The 18469-nt window shown below is 37.5% G+C and overlaps 1 protein-coding gene and 1 pseudogene across 2 annotated transcripts in view; both read right to left on the bottom strand.

Annotated features, from left to right (window-relative positions):
* Positions 1–1315: 1315 nt before the first annotated feature.
* The window catches only part of POC5 (POC5 centriolar protein), a 37750-nt gene continuing 20596 nt past the window's right edge, over positions 1316–18469 (bottom strand). For both annotated transcript variants that reach the window (XM_041753483.1, XM_041753484.1), the window contains exons 7-12: positions 18095–18199; positions 16316–16495; positions 13700–13853; positions 11272–11549; positions 4524–4700; positions 1316–1887 (exon numbers count right to left, since the gene is read on the bottom strand). In XM_041753483.1, the coding sequence (XP_041609417.1) occupies positions 1744–1887; positions 4524–4700; positions 11272–11549; positions 13700–13853; positions 16316–16495; positions 18095–18199 (1038 nt within the window). In that variant the 3' untranslated portion in view covers positions 1316–1743. The remainder of the gene's footprint in view (positions 1888–4523; positions 4701–11271; positions 11550–13699; positions 13854–16315; positions 16496–18094; positions 18200–18469) is intronic.
* On the bottom strand, positions 13886–15399 carry LOC121489980 (annotated as a pseudogene).

Here is an 18469-nt window from a genome sequence, read left to right as displayed (position 1 = left end):
CCTCTTCTAAAATCTGGGTAACCTCTTAATGCAGAAGCAAACAAACAGAATACATACTCTTCCTGTAGGAGTGTTTTAACTGTGGAGTTTAACTTAGGTTAACACTATTTGGTTCTGCCTTGGACAATATACTTAAAGCTTAAAAAGATGCTTATGGTACTCTTAATTACAATATTCATAATATGCCCTTTCGTTTGTCCATACAGTAATGGCTTAGATACTGAAAACCACTCCCAGTTGTCATCTAGGTTCCTCAAAAAGCAGAGCCTGAGATTAAAGTCTATGAGTAGCTCCTTTTTCAGGGGTGCAAATCCAAGGAAGCAAGAGTGAGTTGAGGAAGCAAGGAGAGCCCAGACCGGGGTAAAATACCAAACTGGCAACCATTTGGTATTAAGCATAACTGTTTATATGACTTTTAGAGGTACTCTATTCTGACAGATGCAATGGACACTTCAGGGCAGTTCATACAGGGAAGAAAGGAAGGACTGATCTGTTACCACAACTGGGTGTTAATTCTGGGCTGCGTAGGAGTAGGTGCCAAGTGGAGCCTACAGTCTCCTGTGCGTCTCAGAGTGCACGGCACAGTCATAGAGAAGAGTGTGGCTGTGGATGGGTAGCACAAGAAGTGCTGTTGGTTTGCGTTTGTTGAAACTGATGAGGAGCTGTTTGCCACAGTGGTAGCTGGGCAATTCAGAATAAGGATGTAATACGCTAATTCTCTCATTCTTTACTTCAGAAAAGCCTTAGTGTGCCCTCCAGAAAATGGGATGTCTATCTCACATTTATTCTCTGTTCTATTACAACAGAACACAGTAAGAAAAACTATTTCCTATAATAAAGTTAGAGCATAGATCATGTTCAAAGTCAAAGAGGCTTCTAATTAAGTCCATCCAGTTCTGCTAAAGATATGAAAATTGAGGCTCCGGACAAATCCTTTAGAATTTGTTTTTATGTAACCCAGAGTACTGGGTGAGATAGGAGGGGAAGGTAGATGTCACTGTTTCACAGATGGGATCCTATTATTCACGAAATTAAATGTCTGGCCCAAGATAACCCAGTCAGCTAGCAATAAAACCATGAGAAGCCTGGTCCTGCTTTCCTCAGTCACTTTTACCCAGATGGCTTCCTCCTATTGGCCAGCCTCTGAAAAGTCTCTGCCAGGCCCAGAAGGTTTGCTGAGTTGCCCAGTGCTATACCCACCCCCATTTAACATTAACATTATTCATAGGTCTCACCAATTCTCATTTTTAATTTTAACAGTCTTAGGAAAATGAAAACTAATATTAATATATTAATAATCACAAAGACTTTGTGATACAGTATCATCATAACTCTTTATTTTTAAAATAAAAATACCTTAATTAAATCTGTTTAAAATAATTTTTTTAGTAAAGTTCTCAAAATTTACTTAGTAACACTGGAAATGATTTAGCCTTTTGGAAATAACATTGAGAAAACAGGATTTATACACTTTTATGGTATACTCAGGGACAGGCTGAACTTACTAAACAAATTAAGTCGCTTTTTAAAAAAGTTTTACTTAATTGCTTAAATTAAAAAAATAACATTAAAATAAGCCTACATATAGTTACAAAGGATGGTATGACTTGAGTCTCTTGTAATTTTGAAAAGATGAACATGATGTATCCATGGTGTTCTAAGAATATGAAATTTTAAAAGCTAGAGACTTCAAATCCTTGGTAAAACCAGAAGAATTAAAAGATCTCAATGTGCATATTCATTTTAGTCAACCACTTTTATGGAGTGAATGCTTGTGAGAGACTGGGTGTGAGTTGACCTGGTTCCGAGGGACCGAGAAGCTGAGGTACTACTTTCAGGATGAATTGTCCGGGGATATTTTGCTGCAGCAGCTTGAGGAATGGTTTGCTGAAAAAGTTAAAAGTCTACTTTAACAATCCCGTAAGATTACACACATTAAGTGCCATTTCATTATATATAATTTAACCAAACAAACATTTGTTAAGCATCCAGTAGACAGAGGCAGTAAGCTAGGAAGGCAGCCATTAGAACAATTAAGCTGTGGTCCTTAATCCGTAAGTTAGACTCGTGCTCAATACTCAGTATAGAGCTACCTTGCAGAGGGTCACATAAGGAGCCGTGGGAGTCACTCCACAGAGAGGATTCCAGGGGAATCCTGAAATGTCCACAGAGGCCAAGTACAGAAAGGGACTTTATGGTGTCTGGAAGAAGGGTCAGCCCCAAGCCCTCCCTCCATTCTGGTCAGTTTTCTCCTCCCTGTATCTGTGAACACACGGGGTTCAACCTCAGGGAACAAGGGGGAAGCTCTGAGGAATCCTGCCTGGTCCTTGCTTCAAAGAAAGAGTACGTGTCTCCTACCTCAGCCTGGCTCACCTGGGAGCTGACTAAACCTTTTATGATCATACAAGCGAAGGTATTTCCAGCAGTCTGGTGCTCCTCAGCATGGATTACAACTTTCTATACAAATAACTGGATGCTGGGGACACACACTGAGAGGAGGATACCCATGCCACGTCAGAGCTCTGGGGAACATCTGGGACGTGAGCATCGAAGCCTCAGTCAGGGTACAACCGACTTCACCTACATATGTAATACGTGCAAGTACACTTACAGGTAACTGTACTTGTAACTGGATAAGCATTAGAGGTGGGGAGATCTTCCAACTAGTAAGAAACTAGTTGCCAACCACCTAATCCGACCCTGTTCAGAGAGCGATTTCTCCTTGGGGACCTGGGCTACAGGAAATGGAGAAACAGATTCACCCTACCACTGCTTTCATGATCTACAAAAATATGGCCGAGAATGAAGGAGCACAGGGAACAAGCAATTATCCAGCAGATGGGGCTAACGTGTCAGAAATCCATGGTTTGTTAGGAACAGCTGTTTCCAGTAGTTACAGCTCCCGATTCTGGGGATAGACGGAGAGTACAGAGGACTGCTCTAGCTGTCTGTCATACAGTCCCACTTAGGGAATAACGGAAGCAGTTGACGGCTGTCTTGTTCACAACCAGTTGCTGGAGAAGTGTTATAGACAATCAGCAAAGGGCAGCTGGGGAGGGAAGCCTCAGAGGAGTTGTCTTTTATTTCTTTGTTTTTTTTTCCTCGTAGAATACAAATTCCTATCATTACTACAAAAACAAAAGGCTGCCTAAATTAAAAGTAAGCATATATGTATGGTCTCTTTATGCCTTCATCATCTTACAAATGGATAGTCCCTTCTCTATACACATATGTGCTGACAAAAATAGAAATTAGCTCATTTCTTATTTCTGATAACTAATCTCACATATTCAAACATATGTCGAGAAGTCACCTAAGGACTTCAGAGTCTCTGCAACCTCTGAAGGCTGATACTCCTCCACCCTCCATATCCCCCATCTGGACTTGGTGCCTCTGTGTCCGTCTTCCACTTTCATTTCCTGTGGCCATTCTTTACCTGAGGCTAAGTTTAAACAATCTCTTCAGCTTCTCTTAATCATCTAGCAACCATCTAGTGCCCAGAAAGAAAAGGATGCAAAATCATTTCACATATATTTTTGCTAATATTTTGACACAGTAAGCAGACAGGAATGTTGTCTAACATTGAAAATTTATGTACGGAGCATTCTCTTTTAAAATCAATTCTTGTTTCTCTTTAAGGATGTGATCTTATAACTTTCAAAAAAAATCATTTTGAGAAAATTGTTGATTCATATGCATTGTTAAGAAATAATACAGCAGTATCCCATGTACCTTACTCTAGTAATTTTCAAGTTCAATATGCTTATGATGTTACAATTTATAAAATACCTTTTAAAAAAATATATATCTCATTCAATTTTTACATTATCTCATTTAATCCTGAATCCAGAAAATAACTGTAGGAGTGAAGTACTCTTAACATTCCCATTTTACGCAAGAGGAAATGGAAGCTCAAATCTTTTACTATATAAAAGTAATTCGTATATAATCACAAAGGCAGTAAATAGCAAAACTGAGGCATTAACTCAGGCTTTTTTATTTTTGCTTAAATTCCAGGCATTTTCTCTTATTTCACGTGAATTAATTACAACCTGAATTTCTTTTTTTCCGAACTACAAATATGCTGACAGTTGTACTGAAAAAAGAGGAAGAAGACTTAAAAAGAGCAAAAATTAAAGACTATAAAACTATAGGGAAGTGTTTCTTGTAATTAAATACCCGCTGCATGAGTAGCAGATAATGAGTAAACAGTTTTTGTCTCTTTAAATTAACGAGAAATCATGTATAGGTTTCTTTTGGTCACCAACATAGTGGATTACTTTTTGGGTTGATAATTTTTACACTGTTGAGAAGAAATATTTCTGAAATCAATTTCCTAAAAGAGCAAAGGTAGATTTAGAGCAGGTTTGGCAAAGGAGAAGTTTTATAAAGATGATCAGAGTAAAAGGCAGAATAAGAATCATCATAAATTTTCATCTTCTCCTCAACATGTAATTTGTTTATTAGTCTATGAACTCTGAGGAAAAAGATTTTTTGACAAACGTCATCAAATATGTACTTACCACGGTGACTGGATGATGTTTCTCCACAACAACTGAGCTCATGGGAGGAGAAACTCCCATTATAGCTAAGCCACTGCTAATTCTGTTTTTTGAGGCAAAATCACATCTCCCTGTGATCCGGGCTGTAATTGTTCTTCCAGCTTTCTGTTGTGCAGATGTCACAACTCTGGGCACATACTACAAAGCCAAAGAAATAACCAGATGGTAGAAAATCCATGGCAAAACATAGTACTGTTGCTTCTGTAACTTATGAGGAAAATACACAGGCATTAAAAACTAATTGTAGGGACACCTGGGTGGCTCAGTGGTTGGGCGTCTGCCTTTGGCCCAGGGCGTGACCCCGGGGTCCCGGGATCAAGTCCTGAATCGGGACTCGTCCCTGTGGGGCGCCTGCTTCTCCCTCTGCCTCTCTCTCTCTCTCTGTGTCTCTCATGAATAAATAAATAATATCTTTAAAAATAAAAATTAATTATATATTTAATCAACTTTAACACGGAAAAAAATAAATGAGACAAAAAGCCAGACATAGAACCAAGCACCCCAAAACACCCCCTTAATCTTGGGTGTACCCACCATTTTATAGACTTTTAAAAAACTCTTTATTTTGAAATAAATACAGATTCATAGTAAGTTGCAAAGATAATACAGAGAGGTCCTTTGTATTCCTCACCTGGTTTCCTGCCATGATTACATCTTACCTAAGTACAGAATTATGATGTCAAAGCCATCATGTGTACAATGCCTTGGCTAACAGATCTATGTCATTTGAACACATCTACATTCCTGTAACTATCACTGTAATCAAGACACGAACTATTCTAGCACCACAAAGGTCCCCCTCTTGTGACCCTTTAGAATCATATCCATTTCCCTTCCTCAACTGCCCCTAACCTTGGCAACCATTATGCTGTTTTATGAACGCTTTTGATCCTTATGTATAATTAATATTATACACATGCTTTTCATTAGACATGCTTGTGTGCTCTTTTTTCCTATTGCTTTGTTAATTTTTTTTTTTTTTAAGATTTTATTTATTCATGAGAGACACAGAGAGAGAGTCAGAGACGCAGGCAGAGGGAAAAGCAGGCTCCATGCAGGGAGCCCGGCGTGGGACTTGATCCCGGGTCTCCAGGATCACACCCTAGGCTGAAGGCAGCCACTGAGGCACCCGGGCTGCCCGTTAATATATTTTCTCATGAATACAGAGACCTCCTATAATTTTCAATGAGAGGTTTTAATACCAACAAAGTACAGTTTATCTAACTCAGTTCTTTTCCTATTATAGGAAACAAATTTTTGTAAATGAAGATTCCTTTTCTTTTGAAAGCTATTTCTGTAGAATATTTCGCAAAAATGAGATGACCGTATCAAAAGGTAATGTCAGCTTTTATAGCTTTTGTTACTGCTGGATAATATTCCAGAAAGGTTCTATCAGGAATAACATATATATTTGATTTAATTTGTGGTTTCTTATTAATGTTTCATACTTACAGTTCATTTTGTCAACTATCCATGTTCTTTAATTACTTGCCAGGAATGGGTATTGTTCTCAAAAATGTTCAATGGCTCCTAATGAATGTTTAAGGGCTCCGGAACAGATACTCATCTCATAGTATTTTTCCTATTTCGTTTTATTTGTTTTATTTTTCATGCACATAAATTTAAAAAATTATCGCTAATTTTGTCATTAATTTCTTCCATAATTGAATCAACCAGCCTGCTTTGGACAGCTGGGATAATTATACTCTTCTAACGTTTATTTATTTGGGTTTAATTTATTAAAACATTTACAATTTCAGTGTGACTTATGAATCTAATTTTCCCTCTAATCATAATTTTTCCAAAAGCATTATGAAATAGTGATCTTTGTCCATCTGAGGTATCATTGAGTTCTTTACATATCTGCATCTAGCTACAGATAGTCATCAGCTATATACTGAAGGATGATGATAATGGGTTCCATAAGAAATGTCTCTGGGAAAATTAAAATGATAGAATATTGATGTGTTGGGAGGACTCTAGGAAAACAGCGCTCAGTGAGGTTTTGTAAATCATTACAGAGTTTGGATTTGAGACTTAATTATAGTTGCACAGAAAATCAAGCAGAGACATAAAATAAAGGAATCAATTCCAAGAAAAAAAAAAGTTGTACCAGAAAGGAAATGTAAGCATAGTATACATTTGTAGCTTAGCTATATTTACATATCATAAATTTAACTTAATGCAAAGATGGAATATCTGTATCTAAATATGTAAAGTGGAGGAGCACCTGGGTGGCTCAATCGGTTAAATGTCTGACTCTTGATTTTGGCCCTGGTCATGATCTCAGGGTCACGAGATGGATTGCCATGTAGGGTTTTGTGCTGAGCGTAGGCCTGCTTAAGATTATCTCTCTCCCTCTCATCCTGCCCGTGAGCTCTCACTCACACACACACACAGTGGATGGGGGAGGGGAAGGAATCAGGTGGTATCAAAAGGCCAAATTCTTTCATCCATAACAGGAAACAGATAATGTCTGAAATTGATGCATGTGGAAATAATGATATGAGCATATTTAGGGAAAAAAGGTAAATAGAAAAAACAGCTAGTAGAATTTAAGGAAAGAGATTTGGAGGACTATTTCTCACTATAATACTTGTAGAAATTATTTGGTTATTTAAACTACATTTTTATGGATCTTATGAATTCAAGGAACCAAAATGCAGATCCTAAGATGTTTACAAATATATATTTGTAGACTGAATTCATGCTTCTGACCTTCGGGAAACTTTATTCTATTTCTTATTAAATATAAAGTATAAAAAAAGATTTTATGAACTGCCGAAGAGCCTTAAAAAACATTTTAAAATGTAAAATATAAAATTAATTGCTGGTAAGAGTATTTTTATGAAAAATTAAAAACTGAAGTACAATTGAGCTGGTAACCTTATTTCTGCCCAGTCACATTTAAGGGGTATAAACACTCCCAATCATAACAGCTGTTCTTACTTGGAGGATGAAGGAGTGAAAGAAAAACTAAGTAAGTTTTGACTAGGAGATGTGTGGAATAAGAAAATTTAGAGTAGCTGGGAAAATGCTCATGGCTGAAACCTTCACTCAGCCAGTTGAGAATTGCTTTAAAATGTCTTCAGGGGATCCCTGGGTGGTGCAGTGGTTTGGCACCTGCCTTTGGCCCAGGGCGCGATCTTGGAGACCCGGGATCGAATCCCACGTCGGGCTCCCTGCATGGAGCCTGCTTCTCCCTCTGCCTGTGTCTCCGCCTCTCTCTCTCTCCCTCTCTCTCTGTGACTATCATAAATAAATAAAATCTTAAAAAAAAATAAAATAAAATGCCTTCAGTAAGGGGCACCTGGGTGGTCAGTTAAGCCTCTGTCTTTGGCTGGGTCAAGATCCCAAGGTTCTGGGACGCAGCTCCACATGGGGCTCTCCACTCAGTGGGGAGTCTGCTTCTCCCTCTACCTCTGACCCTCCTCCCCCCCTCAGCTCTCTTTCTCTCTCATTCTGTCTCAAATAAATAAAATATTTTTTAAAATAAAATAAAATGCCTTCAGTAAGATGAAAATACATACTCCAGTAAAGGAAAAAAAAAAGACTTTAAAAAGAAACCTTTATATATTTCTCTGAATTAAATAGTTGTCTTAAATGGACTTGCATGTTTATCAAGTCCTCTTTTGGTTTTCAAATGGTATATTCTATCATCAGATTGCATTGCAAGTTTTGTTAGATTCTTGCTTTACTTGACAAAGACTGAAATGGGAAATTACAGAAAAATAATCCACTGAGTGTAGCTTGTATAAGAGAAGGCTTAATTACAACCTGTAAACCCATACTCAATTTGGCTCCACATTAAAAAGTAGCAAATTAATACACACTTTTGTTTGAGCATAAAATAATGTGTAAGATATACATAATTTTTAAAAATTTCCTGCTTTGCCTGACTTTTTAACTAAATGACCACTTACTGGTCCCAGTCATGTTGAATCTCATTAAATTTATCAGCTTAATTGACTTGGAAAAAATGCTATAAAAACGGAAATTCTAGCTTTTTATACCCTATCAATAAAAACAACAAAATCAAAAGGATTCAGAAAGAAAAGGGAAATGACATATTTTTAAAACTCAGTATTTGTATCTTAATATTTGACAGAGACAAAACCTGATTATTGGTTAAGAAACAGGGCACTGTGAGCAAACGGTCAAAAGTCTGAATACCAGTTCTATTACTTCTTATATCCACAGGCAAGTTACTCACTCCCTCTCTCTAAACCTCAGTTTCCATTTATAAAATGAGGAAAGCTGTCCTAGGTGCCTAATGATACCCTCTCACTTTCCATTCAGATGAACAGGAAAGTTAAGAGGGAATCTTTACTGAAGAGCTTAAAAATCCAACTCTCAATTGTTGAAGTGTCAAAAGAATAAAGTGTCACCTATTGTCCAACCTTGTGAACTGCAATGTATTTGCTTGTATAACTGCCTGATGTTTTCTTTGAAAAGTGCTTTCCTACCATGAAATTCTGGTATTTTATTTAACAGAGTGAGGGTATCTGCAGAAAGTAAATAATTTTACAGGCGAAGGGGTTATTTTACTAGGATTACTAGGATTATCTTATACTCCTTTCTCCAGTTGTTTCCCAGGCTCTGTGGTTTATTCTCTGTACACACCTCCTACTAAGTCTGGAAAAAGTTTTTTGAATGTTCATAGGAAGACTCTGTGATTAAAATGAAAAGAAAGATAAGCAGGCCTAGCTCAGAGATCTCTCCTTTCCCACTTCCAACACTCATGGTTTCACATTAGGTAACTTATCCAACTAATGTACTTGTTTTTAAAAAGAACCATAATAACAAAAGTAGGAAACAAGACACATTTGAGGTGAATCTGAATCTGAGTTCTGTAATTATATACGGAAGGAAGAACACCAGCATTACACTGACAGAGTGATTTACTTCTGATTTTCTTCTCCCCCTAACTGTAAAGGCTGTATTTATGGAACAAAAATTGAATGTGTATCTATTAATGAAGAAGGAAGGCTGGAAGGGCTCTCTATACAATATTGTATTTTTCAGGTTTCAAAGACTTCAAGATTATCTCAGATGATCAAATTGTTTCAAGAAATAACAAGTAGAGGGGATCCCTGGGTGGCTCAGCAGTTTAGCACCTGCCTTCGGCCCAGGGTGTGATCCTGGAGACCTGGGATTGGGTCCCACATTGGGCTCCCTGCACGGAGCCTGCTTCTCCCTCTGCCTGTATCTCTGCCTCTCTCTCCCTCTCTGTGTATCTCATGAATGAATGGACGAAATCTTAAAAAAAAAAAAAAAAAAAGAACAAGTAGGTGTAAGCATATTCATGCATTCTGTTCTTCTGTGCATGTTCAGGTTTATATATAAATGTACAGATGTACAAATGGTGTAGTCGTATTTGAAGGGAATTCTGAAAAATCTAGGTCTATGTATTTTATCTGAATATGCAACAAAAGACAAACCAGAAATTTAAACAAACACTCAGTGTTTACTTAAATGAGATCATCTGTATAGGATCACACTTGAAAATGTGTAATCATGAAAAATAAACACAGTTGAACATATGCAGAGTTGAATTTTAGTCTTATTTCAAAATCAAAAATTTCCCTTAACAGCTTTATTTTTTTAACCTCTTTGAATCAAGAGCAAAAATGATAAATAGTAGATCTCAACATATTTCTCCCTGAAGTTAGCTTTCAAAGGCAGAAATTCACGTGAGCTGGAACACCCAGGATGATCAGTTGTCTGGCTGACTCAGTGCCTTCCTTCGCTGCAGAGAGTGGTCCGGGGCAGTGGCACCTGGTGACGGTCAGCCAGGGAAACCGTAAGACACAGAACCCATTCCGCCATCCTCTGTCCTCTCAGTGGTTGGGGTTGGGGAGGAGAGGGACACAAGCAAATCCCAATCCTCACAGGAGCTTTATAAAACTACACGTGCCTTTGTGCCTAAGCCAAGCCAGAGCAGGGAAGGTTACAGTGTTGTTAAAAAACAGCCCTGCATAAGTGAGCCCGGTGGGTAAGTTTGGACTGAATCCTTACTCCCTTTGCTTGAGAACCACGGTTTGAAGAATACAGGATTAACAAGAAGCCCAGGAGTCAGAACCCTGACATGCTTTGTCTATAACTCTTCTAAATTAGCTTGATGAATTCCCCTTCAGGCAAGTTCTCACACAGATACTCCGTCCCCATTCAATCATTCTAGCTCTACGTATTTCTCTTGAAAGTAGCTCAGTGACTAGGAAAAACTACTCCCATCTTTATTCTAATGTTTTTCCAAATGAAAACCTAACCAAATCAAGATGGAGTAATTACAGAGTTGTGTTAATGATAGATCTGCATCCAGGAAAAGGGAAAGTTGTAATTGAATACAAAATGTACAAAAGAGCCATTAATCTTCTAAGCCCTTGAAAATACCCACTAGGGTTCCCTTAAAAATAAAAAAGTCCATCAACTCTTTCTCAAATTTATTTTTCCTGAATAGTTCTTGAAAAATGGGAAATGAGAAAGTTATTTCTGTTTAATTATCACTACTATATTTGAACTTTCAAATATTATTTTCATTTTAAGTTGTTTTAGCCACTTCACATATTAAATATTTTCTGTAGCTTGGTCTAAATATCATTAAGACTTTTCCTCCATTAGAAAATATATTCTAAGTTAAAAATACCCAATATACAAGCAAGGTTTGAGCCCCTTTCCCCACGAGAGCACCTGTATTAACTGTACTAACCATTTCTTCTGGTGCAGCAGTAGCTGTAGGTCCAGCGCCAAGAGCTGCAGAAACGGGAGGGTGAGTAGAGGAAGCGGAAGCAGGCCCAGCAGAAGAGATGGAAGCAGCAGAGGGAAAAGCAGCAGTGCTGGCTGCTCCCATGGCTGCTGGCGGTGGGGATGGCGGCAGTGCAACCACTGAGGGCATCGGAGGGGCCAGAGGATCCAAATGAGCAGAATGTTCTTTTCCTTGAATGCCAGGGCCATACTCTTCCTTTTTATTATTTGTGAAGTCTATCCCTACAAATTACAAATTCATCAAAATTCTTCCAAGCTAAAGTTAGTCTTATGTCCCCCAACAATGAAACTACATAATAGCTAAAATTTGGTTCTAAAGAAAATGTAGAAACTTGTCACGTACTGCATACAATGTTTAGCTAATATAGTTTGTCATTACTAACTGATTAACGTCCGCATTAACTATTAGAAACTTCAGACCATTTCCTTCAATATGTGAACACTAATGAAGAACTGCTTGTATGTAAAAGATAAAAATAAGTATCTATTCAGCTAGGATGTCAGCTGAGTAAAGTGTATTACCAAAAAAGTCATTATAATAATTTGGTCACATTAAGTCTAAGGATTTATGTTCTTTTACATAATTTCATACAACTGTCCTGATCCATGGTCTGGTATTTAGATCTGTAGAATTCTTTTCTGCTATCACTATACCCTCTCATTTCTATCTAATGCTCCTATTCAAACAAAAATCAATGTATTTTAAACTTGATTTTTCAGCAAACCATAATAAATCAGTATGTAACCCTAAAATTTTTACCTTTAACACTGTAAAATATAAAGCACAAAGTAAGGTATATTTGCATACTTAACTGACTTCAGTGACACACTATATAGTAACCTTCTCTCAAAAATGAACCTTACCCTTAGATCAGAGTGAGTAACACCGGCTTCTAGATGCTGGAGCAAAGGGTTTCTTCAATTTTTAGATTTGAAGATTTGAATTTAGATTTGAATTCTAAAACCCCCAGTTTTAGAATTTGGTTAAAATTCCCACTTAAGACTATACCTATGTGGCACCTGACACCAGGGTGAGGGTTTGGAGATTCAGTCACTGAAACGTTTCAGAATGTCTGAACAGAGGGTGTTATACAGCCCTACGTTCAAATGGTCTCTTCCCATTGGAAATTTGGGCTTCTGTGTAAGTCCTTCTCTCAGGCTACCTTTACATAAAACAGAGTAATAGTACCTCATTAACAAAGTTTAATGAGGGACTATTAACGCATAGATCCTTTGAAATCCTTTGATGAGAGGGACTAATTCAATATAAAGCAGTGTTGACAATTAAAAGACCATTTATTGGAGAAATCAAGCACTTCTTTGGGTATTAGCAGGATAAACTAGTCTGCTCTGAGATTCTAGGATTCTAAGTTTCTAACCTGCATGTGGACCACACACCATGGTTGCTTCAGACAAAAGTTCCTTGCCTTAACGGCTACCATCCACAACACACACAATTTAAATAATAATGTTTGAAGATGTTTTAAAATGAAGGTACAACAACCACAGAAGTTATTCACTGGATTGGAACGTTAATGGTGTTACAAAATGAAACCGACTCATTGATAACTGTGAGTCTCAAATATGATTTAATATGAGGATATACTGTAAAAAATGATCATGTATTTACATAAAATTGGCTGACTTAATATCATTACTATCATCTTACATATCAAAGTATTTTTTTGTCTTTTAAAGAGCTTCTGATTATATTTCACTGCATTTCCACAAGAACCCTCTGTGAAGCTGGTAGGAAAGATTTACATTGTCTTCTTTGTTCAGAGAAGAAAGCTAAAACCCAATAAGGAAAATAGGCCTTGGTGCACATTACTGGCAAAGATTCTAGCCATGTGCTAATAATCTAAGCCCTGCTGAAGAAACACCCACATAAACCACACAGATCCCAGCTAATACATGGACTTCTCTTCTTAAAATAAATTAATTTTAGTTGAGGCCTCTCTTAAATTGGAGACAAGCAATTTTTAAAATGGGAAGCCATGACTAGATAAATCTTTAATAAACAAAATAGCCCAAGGCACTTGGCAAATTAATTAATTAATTAATTTGTACTTGAAGGCATTGAAATTATTAGTTGAAAGAGCCTTAAAATGTTTTATATTCAAAACATCATTTTAACATTGAGCCTAAACACTTAAGAGAGTTTACTTGATCAAATCTAAGATACCATAAGTAACCAAAATGGAGTGACTTTTCATGGCAGAATTGAATTGGAGATGACACCATCAAGTAAGAACTGTACCTGGATAAGACACAGTCACTGCAGAAAATTAGTACCACAGACCATAATAATCACTGAAATCTCCTCAAATCCTTTTTGAAAGTAGGGAGAGAACCTTAAATAAAATACTAACCTGTATCACCTCTGTTTTGAAATATAGTCATGGCTTCGAGATTTAATGCACACACTCCCCTCATGAAGGCTTTCTTCATGGAATCTTCAAAATGCTCTTTTTCATGCTGCATTCTTTGGATCTCAGCTTTTGCATTTTCCAAAGCTCCAGATAACTAAATAAGGAGAATTTTTAAAAAGAAAAAGATATGGGACACAAGGAAGGATGTTAATTATTAAAAAAATAGATTTACCCTGTGATGTTATTATTTTAATAAAAGGCAGGCTGTGTTTTTATTTAGACTCACAGTTAACTGACTCAAAATGACTCCAAACACAATGAAAGCATTCTACTTCACTCCATTCTGAGTCCTAGGATGGCCCTGACTAAAAGGCATGCTGCTTGGAGCCCATTCACAAGTTTAGTTTCTCAGTGAGGGCAATCTGTGACTATGTGATTGGCCAAGTAGCTATTGAGCATGGTCTCAACATCACTGGGGATTATCTTGTGTACTTGGTTAGCCAGACTCATCAAGCAGCAGCATGAGATATTGTCAGTGGATGCCTTTCCCGACAGCACATCCTCTGTATACTGCAACGCTGTGCTTAGGACATCCTAGATGTGAACTGATGCCCGTCCTACCTGCTGCAAATTGCTTGACAGTCTGTACCCTTGGTTGGGGCTAAAACAGGTCTTCAGGATCAGGTCAACTCCAATGTGTTCAGTGTCATAATATGCATATTCCACTGTCAGAGGTGTGAACATCACCCCATGGTACTCCCAGGGACACCAATTAAAGTGCTGATGTAGGCCTTGGTGCTCATGTGGCCGTTCTGGAGGCTCCTGTCCACAGTGAGGTGAATAGGGACAGGGACTTTCCTGCCGTAGTACCCCTGGATCAGCACAGGGTACTCTATAATGTCATGGCCTGTCGGGTACCAGCACAGGATGAGCTCTTCTGGAGCCTTTAATTCATACATACTCTCAGCGAATTTAATGTCAACAGATACCTCATCTTTTGACCCCTTGTGAGGCACTGAAAAGCAGCTGTTAGTGATTTCCACTGAATGCTTGTCAGCGGTTCTCAGCAGGGTCCTAATAAGGGGCAGCACCCTCGTTGCATGGTGGCTGTCCATGATGGAGGCCAAAATGGCCCGAGTGCAGCCAGACCACACAGCTGCAGGGGGAAGGGATAGGCGAGGGGCAAGGATGCCTGGGAGAGCAGGAGTGGGGCCTAGACCAGAGTCACCGTCCTAGCAGCTTTGCCATGGGGTCTACAGATGAGGCTGGAGCCAGCACTGGAGCTGGAACCAGCGCCAGAGCGGGAGCTGAGGCCAGGGCTGGAGCTGGAGTGGTGGCAGGAGTATTTGCTGGTGCTGCTGGTGTGGCCATCTTGTCAAGCTGTGAAGTTATTTTTATGTGACATACTAAAAACACTTTACCTCTTCTGCTCTGTATCTCAGTTTATTTTAAAAGGTGAATCTTATTTCTACTGTCTCCATCAACAAACCGTTTTCATTCCTAACCATAAAATCAAGGTTCAAACAAGGGGAATTTCATACCAGTCCCACCAAAGGTTGCTGATGTGTTTTAATTATACAAACAGACATGTCATTTCTTAACATAAAACTTTTTTTTTTAATTTTTATTTATTTATGATAGTCACACACACACACACACACACACACAGAGACAGAGAGACAGGCAGAGACACAGGCAGAGGGAGAAGCAGGCTCCATGCACCGGGAGCCTGATGTGGGATTCAATCCCAGGTCTCCAGGATTGCACACCCCGGGCCAAAGGCAGGCGCCAAACCGCTGCGCCACCCAGGGATCCCAACATAAAACTTTTATAGAGAATATTAAAATACCGATCTCATCTCTTCAGAAAAAAAATACCTAAGTGCACTATTAACAGAATTTTTCTTCCTTTTTTAAAAAACTGTTATCCATAGAATTCAAAGTGCAGAGGGACATCAAGCACAACACTCTTTCCCATAGACCAAATAGAAGAGACTGCATTTCTTTTGCATGTCATTTTGAATTGCAAAAATTTGTACAGTAAATCTTATTTTTAGCGTTAAGAACTTAGTTCTATAATGGAAAAAGGTTTTTCTTTTAATATTTGGCTTCAAGAGACCTACTGCATTCTTCACTATGGTTTTTATTTCATTTTGGGTCTCAAATATTTTGCCTTGGAAACAATGTTTATTAATAAAAGTCAATGGGAAAATAATTTTAATTTATATGCAACTGCTTTATATCAACCTTATCAGAATATAATTTACTTAAATTAAACATAAGGATAAACATTTTTGTTTTGGGTCTTTACTTACAGCTCAATAAAAGCCAAATGAAGCAGCAAAGGAAAGCATGCTTTCTTAGAAACATAGGATTCTATAGGTGATTTACATTTCCAAGGGAAATGGATATGCTAGAGATCCAACAGAAGTATGGAGTTCAGAGAATTATGTCTGTGGGTCCAACTTACTAGCGTTCTTTGCCAGGAAGTCTTGTTTGAATCTGTAGGGCATTAAATGGAACTGGAAAAATGGGTTACTCTGCTGAACCATAACTAACGGGTTTTTATCTTTTTAATTTTTATTAAAAGAAAGTGAAAGTATGAGAAAAAGTTTACCACAGCAACTCTGGTTTCATAATCATTGGAAAGCTGGACACAAACTTCTTCCGCTCTTGCCTGACAAGCTCTTTCCACCACATCTTTCCACTGCTTCTGTACTATGGATCGCCAGCCCTTCCAGACTTTCTTCAGTAAAGTTCTCTGGAAGTACTGGTCAGCCAGTTTACCTTCGTAGACCTAAATGAAAGTAATACGCAACCTCAAAAACACAGTGGACTAGTAAATATATTGGCAGTGATGTTAAAAACCATAATGTAACACTGTGCTAAGCAGTGTATATATGTTATCATCTAATCCTGTGTAATCACATTATTCTCATCTGCAGACAGGAGGACAGGCTTAGAGAGGTTAAATAACCTGCCCAGGTCACACAAGTAGAAATGGAAAAGCCAGCCTTGTCTCACTTCAGAACCCAAGCTCTCATCCTTATATCATCCTACATGCCACCAATCAAGTTAGGAGTAAAAAAACAAAACAAAAACAAATGAAGGAAAACTAGTAACTTGCCCATTGGAGGTAGGAACGTATAGCACCTTTTACTTGAAGGCAGGTCTAGGCGAACAACAGAGAATGGCTGCAAGGCAGAGACGGTGGTGGCTGTGGCTTCAGGTGGCCACCACTAGAAGAAAGGCTAATTTAATTTACACACTTTGCCATCATATATAGCACCAAATAGATCCAAATAGAAACCTATGCCAGCCTTCTTTTATCAATGAACTTAAAGTCTTTGGAAAAAGTAGTTCCAATTTCAATTTTCTTAAATTTAAAAAGCTATTCAAAAAACTGATGGCAGCCGCAACTATTTCAACTAATATTTAAACATAATATATTCTCATTATTTCCCTTGGCAAATAACTTTCAAAATATGGCATGCTCATTTAAGTAATTCTTTTCAATATGATTAGCATAAATTAATCTACTGGGATTAATAAAAAAAAAAAAGAAAGCACTAGAAAGTATCCTTCAAAGAGAAATCCTATTCCATGATAGTAGTAGCCTTTTCCTTAAGTATTAATCTCTTAGAAGTAAACCCACAGAGCTCACTCCATGGCTCACATGAGCATCAAATAAAACACACACACACACACACACACACACATCCATTCTGTACACTCTTGAGTCTCCATACTTTGTATTCTTGTTGGATATACATGGATTCTCACTTTTCCACTTCTGATACAATTTATTCTTCTTAGTTCATATTTGCTCTGCTACACTGATTTAGCTCTGATTTAATTAAAATAAGATGTTCAAGTATAAATTATAAACAAACTAAAAATAATTTTTAAAAAGCTATACAGATATGGCTTTTTTGGTTCTCTGAGGCAAGTCTACAATAGACATTTACACAATTTTATAATATATCAATATAGTACTTCCTCTTTATGAAAAGGATATATTCAGGCATTTCTGAAGTAGCAACAAATAAGAAGTATATATGTTAAAGATTATAAATTCTTTCTCCACATCTGACATTAAATTTGTTGAAGGGGTTCCATGAAGAGGGCATCTGTAAGTCAGGTATGATCCTTACTAACTTTATTAAGTAAGAAACCATATAAATCAGTCTATAAAATATGAGGTTTTTTTCCCCCCAAAACTATACCAAAATCAAATTCCCTTGAAATAAGAGCAATATTAAATTATAAATTCATTTTGATTTATTAGAAAACAAATCTCCCTTTGACTTTAATGAGAGCGCTAAAATGTGATCCTAAACTCTTTTGAGTTCAGAAGTCTAATATCTATCAGTTATCATTTTGTTTTTATACTTACATCCTGTCTGGATTTAACATGGCCAATTCGCCAGTGGAAGAATGTTCTCATCAACTCTATCCTTTCCTTTTGTTTGCCTATGGCATGCGACAAGCTAGAAATCACCTGAAAACGGTAATTAACCCAATTATTGCGATGTTATAATAACAGTAATTGGTAAAGTAACTTGCTTAAACATCAAAAAATGCCCTAGAGAATTCCTATATGTCACTAGTCTATTCATCCAGTTAACCTCATTATTATCTGTAAAAAGACCAAAAAACTTGACCACATGAATGTACTATGTATCAATGAATAAAGGGGAACAAAAGAGAACAGTAAGAGAAATCTTCATTATGTATCATGGTAATCCTCAAAAAGTTCACATATATGAAA

The sequence above is a fragment of the Vulpes lagopus genome, chromosome 4, assembly GCF_018345385.1.
Source record: "Vulpes lagopus strain Blue_001 chromosome 4, ASM1834538v1, whole genome shotgun sequence".
Classification (NCBI taxonomy): domain Eukaryota; kingdom Metazoa; phylum Chordata; class Mammalia; order Carnivora; family Canidae; genus Vulpes; species Vulpes lagopus.
Note: the sequence above shows the minus strand (reverse complement) of the source record. Positions and strands in the feature narration are given on the sequence as shown.